At 36.8% G+C, this 6,524-nt stretch overlaps 1 protein-coding gene across 1 annotated transcript; it reads left to right on the top strand.

The window, feature by feature from the left end:
* The first annotated feature begins 3,245 nt into the window (after nt 1–3,245).
* LOC108754448 lies at nt 3,246–4,810 on the top strand. Its single transcript, XM_018496720.1, has 2 exons — nt 3,246–3,635; nt 4,213–4,810. The coding sequence occupies exons 1-2, from the start codon at nt 3,591–3,593 to the stop codon at nt 4,465–4,467; spliced, it is 300 nt and encodes a 99-aa protein (XP_018352222.1). The 5' UTR covers nt 3,246–3,590; the 3' UTR covers nt 4,468–4,810.
* The last annotated feature ends 1,714 nt before the right edge of the window (nt 4,811–6,524 follow it).

The raw sequence follows: 6,524 nt of genomic DNA, 5'->3' as shown, positions 1-6,524 counted from the left end.
AAACTTTTTTGCGTATTGAATTTGCAAATGTTTTTTCGACATCGCTGTATTGATAGAAAATTTTAAATTTACTCAAAATTAATTACTTTCAGCAGAGCATTTCTTTAATTCTGAGCATTTCTTTAAACAATGATTTAATTAAGACTCCTGTTGAATTATTATTATTCCGAGTGTGACGTTGGAAGCAAAAAATATACAGTAAATAAATTCTTGCAAAATATGTTAATTTAAAAATATGTTTAACACAATATATCTACTTACAATTGATATAATTGTTTTATAAAATATATCGAAATATCTCTTTTTTTATCTCGCTTCTATAACAGTTGAGTGAGCTCTCTTTGTTATTAATGTATTTTTTTAGATCATTCAATCTTCAGATCTTATAGATCTAGAAGAATATTACAACTAGCAACAAACTCTCATTCAAATGTTAAGTTTGCCCCAAAAAAAAAAAACGAATTCAATATTAATAAATAAATATGCATGAACGTGAATTGAAATTTGTTTATGACTATGACGATATAAATTATCAAGTTAACATAGAAATTAACATAGAAATAAACATTTTCGATATATTTTATGTCTATTCACCGACTGCAAATGTTGCTTTATTGAAAAATATTGGTATTCAAATATAATTTGCAAGAATTTTTGTTGTGCATTTCTCACGTCTGACGTCACACTTTAAGATAGTAATGATGAGTGAATAGGAGCCTTAATTAATATGTATAACTTTGCTTACTTTTCATGTTATAATATTTTCAATTATATATACTCAATTACATTATTCAACCAAATTTTTTTCTGAAATGTTACTTTTTTCCGAAATGTCATAGTCATGTCTCGAAGATTGTTTCCCGCTAAACAGGCGGTTGGCAGAATTTTTTGCATAGCACGTCAGGATTTTGAATAAATTAAGGTAAAATTGACAAAAAAAAATGACATTTTCCTGACGTGCTATGCAAAAAATTCTATCAACAGCATCGTATTTTCCACGAAAAAATCTTCTGGAAATGTACCATGATATTTTAACGAAAAAGTGATTTTTTTGTCAAATAATGTTTTAAAATGTATTCTTTAAAACTAAGTTGTTGTCATGAGATTTAAAAATTCAAATGCCACACTCACAGTACTAATTTTTTATTTGTGTTACTTTTCTACGAACATGATACATGCTGATGTAAGAAAAATTATAATACAATATAGCCATTGAGATATCACATCATAATGATTGCTACTTGAATTGAGGATGAATTAATCGATCAGAATCGCGGTCTAATAAAATTATCACTTATACCAGCGTTTCGTCAATCAGCGATTGCCTCTCGCGATAGATTTTCTCATTCAATCACTCGTGCATTAATCCAATTCGTTCTTATTCTCGCCTCTATTCCCCATGGGCCATTGAGCACTCGTTCTGTCCCATCGCACAGTGCATTGCAGCGAAGATTCGCACGCACGCGTATTCCTTATCGAATTGTGCATTGATTAATCGGTACCTCGCATTCTCTGGTTACGGACAGATGGAACCGTTTTGGTTTTCTTATTTGTTACATGTACTTTTATTTTAAGGATGTATCAAGTGTGTAATCTCTCCTCCAAAAAATTACTGGAATTGAAAATTTACATTTTCTGTATAAAAATGAACATTAAATACATATGAAACAGTACAATAAAGTCAATGTTAAATCATTTCATAGTTTAAATAAAAAAATATCTCATTTTGTCTTTATTTTTTTTTAAAGCGTGTCTAATTATTAAAATAACTTTTTATTTAAATTCTAAATCGGCACTTATCTGTTGTATTACTGTTTTGTATTACTTTTAAATACAGAAAAAGCTGTAATTTTTTAATTTTGTTAAAAACTACGTGTAATATCTTCTTAAATATAATACTGGCAAATACGATACTTTCTCTATCATAATATTTTATAAAGTATTCATATTAGGTGTAGTAAAAAGTCATCGCGTATTTTTTAGCTCAAAGTTGTATATATAATATCTTCGTCAATAATGAATGAAATTAAAATTAAAAAAAAGGGTTTTAAAGCTTGAAATCTCTACTTTTAAAAGCTTATCACATTTTTTAAGTTTATATGAGTTTGATAATTTTTACATACCAAAAACTACGAGCTGAAAAAGACGAAAAATTTTCTTCTCACTTTGTGGATTTGTAACGTGTCCAAAACGAATTTGAGAAAATTTTCGATTACATATCGTGAAAGCTTGATACTTTCCCTACAAAATCGTTTTTTTTAAATATTCCTACGACTTTTGATTACTGAGTTATCGCGGATTAAATAAAAGAATTATTTTGACTTTAATTGCTCATAACTCCATTAAAAATTGTCGTATCGTATAATTTAAAAAAGAGATTTTTAAAGCTGAAACTTTACTCTATCAAGATATATTTATATTGTTGGTAAGAAAGTAATTGCGGTTTTTACTGATAGATGTCTTTTAAAAAAACGCGATGACTTTTTACTACACCTAATATTTTATCATTATTGTATATATTTTTGTAAACGTTATGAGAAATATTAGAGAAATGTAATATTATAAATTATATTCAATTTTTGATTAATTGATTAGTTTTGTATTAATGCAATTAGTAAGGGATGAAAGAAAGAAATCAAGCCATTGTTTGAAGAAACAAGAGAAATACTAGCTCAGTCAAAAAATGATAAAAACTGCGTTATAATTGATTGCGTATATCACATTATTACAATTACGAGTAACCTACATTTCTACGATGAATCCGCGTTTGCATTTATGGCAAACTTTATTTATTATAATTTATGCCATAACGAATATATACGAGTAATACTGTCGCTTTAGGAGAAACGGAGTTTAAACCTGAACTCTAACATTTTCTATGAAAAAGAAAAACGAAAAAAAATTACGATGAAAAAGGATTTAGAAATAAAGTGCGGCAAAAAGAGAATTATAATTTCTCTTTCCCAGCGAGAAAAATTCTCTATCATATTAATAAGCAGTTCATAGTAGTATATAGAATCAGACGCAATTTGCGAAATGTCAGATAAGCAGAAGTTTATCCGTCGCATTTAAGACCGTCAATTAAAATCAATCCAAGTCGGAAGGGTGATGCCACCGCGAAATGGAAATTACTGTTGCGTCAAGCTGGGCGTACCGGTTGCCCATTAGTCCATCTCCATCCATCTCCGCGAGGGTTAAGTGCCTGGAGCACGCCACTCCGGAAGTCTTCCTCGTGATCACGGCGAGGGGGTTGCGACGTGAGAGATGCCGCGGGGGGGGGAGGGGGGGTCTCGGGTAGCTCGGGGATGATCGTGCGGGATCGGAGCACGGGACGTCGGTCGGGGTCATAAATGGGGAGGCGCGGCGTTCCGGAGCGGTATTTCGTCGCGTGACGCCGTTGCGTTCGCATCGATCCGCAACGACGGCGCGAACGTAGGCGGACCGTAAGGGCGCGGATAAAAGAGGCGCGTACACGAGCCGAAAATCAATCCCGGCGCGTGTCAGGTTCTCGCGCCCCGCGGAAGCGCCGAAGAACGATCGGCGAGGAGGGTTGTTTCCTTACGAGGCGAGGGTGACGACGATCGGCCGCGATGCTGAAGAAATTCCTCGGCAAATCCGGCCGCAGGATTCTGCGGGTAAGTGATGGTCCCCGTTTTTTTTTTAACGAGACGTTCGACGGACGACTGACTTCTTCGGCTTCTACTGCTCGGTTCCCTCATCGCTGCGTGTTTCGTGGTGCGACCTAATTTTTGCCTCGTAAGTGCGGCAATTGTGAAATCCAAATCCATCGTCCCGGTCCTCACTCGACGAATCACTCCGATAGTCCGGTTTGCTTTGCTTCAGGTAGCTCGAACGCCGAGTCTTACTTAACCCACCCTCGTGTTGTTCCATGTGAGATTTTAGCGGCACACACGTTGTGACAGATTAAATCACACGTTACTGTTTACGTCATTCCGCCTAGGCGTGAAATTTCCCCGCGTGACGGTTCAATTATTGCGGATCGATGTTCTTAAGTGTCGTGACGTGTTGATGGATAACTCTATCGTGTAACTAGCTTTATTAGCCATGTAACTCGTGACGACCTTTTTCGCGACGGGGTGCACTTTCTCTCTCTCTCTCTCTCTCTCTCTCTCTCTCTTGTCTTCTTCTCTTTCGTTTCTTATTCTTTTCGCTCGTTATTCATCAGAGCGACCTACGCTTCCTCTTTTGTAGGCAATCAAGAAGCTGTCCACCAGAAGCCGCAAGGCCAAAAGGTCGCATAATCCCAGCTCCTGGCACACGGCCATCCCGGACCTCGAAACGACCTCGCTCTCGTGGTCCCTGCCGTCCCTGGACGCCAAAAGTATCGATACGTACATGACGTACGTGGCCGAGAACCAGGAGGACTGCACATCGAACTGTTGCTGCTGCGACGAGTACGAGGAGAACCAGAGGAACGAGAACAGGGAGAACGAGATGATAATCTAACGTCCGCGCCGCTAGACACGAACCGGCGCCCTGCTTCTCCCCCCCGCCCCCCCTCCCCTCCTCGACTCGTTTGCCTCGCGATCGAATTCGCCGGCGATCATCCCCGAGAGGGTGGAAATGAATCGCACTCGCGCCGCTCGATACGAATATTTAATCCTTAACTGGTGAGTACGAGTACTCGTTCGGCATCTCTTTTTCTTCCTTTTTTTTTTCTCAAAGAGCCTCGCGATGGTTAGTGCAATAGCTATACCAAAGAGAATATTTATCGAAAACCTGATTAAGGGTTAATCACGATCCCTCCGTAATCCGTGCCACTCGCAACACACACACCACACACGAACATACAGAAAGAACGATTTTGTTGAAGTACATAAAAATTTAGCTGGATACGAATCTGAAAATAATTTTGTTGGTTTATTAAAATAATTATGTAAAATACTCAAGCTAATTGCTAGGGTGTCAAAACTGGTTAAGGGTTAATCACGATCCCTCCGTAATCCGTACCACTCAACACATACGTATGCACACACCATACACGACATATAGAAAGAACAGTTTTGTTGAAGTATATAAAAATTTAGCTAGACTGCACACGAATTTGAAAATAATTTTGTTGGTCTATCAAAATAATTACGTAAAACACTTAAGCTGATTGTTAGATTGTCAAAACTTTTTGCACCATTGATTATCATGCTTGCCCATAGATTTATTCCAGCAATATGTTATTGCACCATCATTTGCAACGTACTAGCAATATTTCGGTAACGTCACGTTCCAGCAATATTGCAATAATATTATAACATTCCTAATAGTATACTTTATCCGGGATACATCCTGGAGATGTTCTTAGAATGTTTAAAGGACACACGAACGTCCTCAGGACGTCTCCTAGGGATCTGTGCCGTTTGATTGAAATATCGTTCTGTATGGAGAAGTTCCATAATTACGTATATTTGAATGTGAAAATTTCCATAATTATTTTAATGGTCCAACTAAATTATTTTAAAATTTTTAAATTTATTTTTAGATCTACCTAAATTTTTAGATATTTTAACAAACTCGTCCATGTATATACAAGCGCATACACACGCAAACACAGACATACGGGCGCTTTTACGCGCTCCTTTATTTTTCGATAGATACATGTCGCACGTCGAAAAGATGAAAAATGCTCTGTGGCTGGACCTCGGGTTATATTATAGCCGTATATCTCGATCGATTCCCTCGGCGTATCATCGAGAGGTAGGAACACGGTGGAGAGACAACGTTTTATTTCCGGTTGGTCTTCCAATTCTAGATTTATTTTCTAGTGCCGACTTGTATTTTTCAGCGATCTCATTTAACGCCATAATTTTATAAAACCGACGTATCCTACGTACTTATTTATTATCACAAATCTGTTACCTGATAAAATAGCCGTGATTACGAGCGCAGTCATACATTGACAGTTAAGTTGATCCACTTGACGATCCAATTCCGGCACTAATGGTGGATCTTTTTTCGTTGTTTCTTTTTTTGTCGTTTCTCGCAATCAGAAAAAAATAGTGATGACAAACTATAGTATGAAGATGGCAAATATACAAGTTTTATACAGGGTGAAGACAAACCTATATAGTATAACTGAATGGGGTGATTCCTTGTACAAAAATATTCTATTTTTATTAATATCTTTCAACGTAGTCTCCTTTTAAAAAGTCACTGACTTATCAAACTATCCACGCATAATTATCACAACTATGAAATAATTTATTCAATCACGTGTGTGTTAATTTATTCAATTATGTACATTAATTCCGCATATAAAATTTGTTGTCACCTTTATAGTTGCATCACTATGTTTTTCTTACAAGTATGTCGCGCAAGTGAGGAAAGGAGCAGCGCGACGCTCCGCGCGTCATCGTCTCTTTCGACATAGAGAATAGCAATATGTGACGTAGTACAAAAAAATATATATCGCCTAGCGTGTTATCGACAACCGTTCACGCGCGGGAATGACGTCCGAAATAGAGATACAATTAGGACTTTTCCATCCGCGCGGTTTTATCATATCGGGTCTA

The sequence above is a fragment of the Trachymyrmex septentrionalis genome, unplaced genomic scaffold (assembly GCF_001594115.1).
Source record: "Trachymyrmex septentrionalis isolate Tsep2-gDNA-1 unplaced genomic scaffold, Tsep1.0 scaffold8, whole genome shotgun sequence".
In the NCBI taxonomy this organism is placed as follows: Eukaryota; Metazoa; Arthropoda; class Insecta; order Hymenoptera; family Formicidae; genus Trachymyrmex; species Trachymyrmex septentrionalis.
The sequence above is the reverse complement of the archived record's forward strand: the minus strand, read 5'-3'. Positions and strand labels throughout refer to the sequence as shown.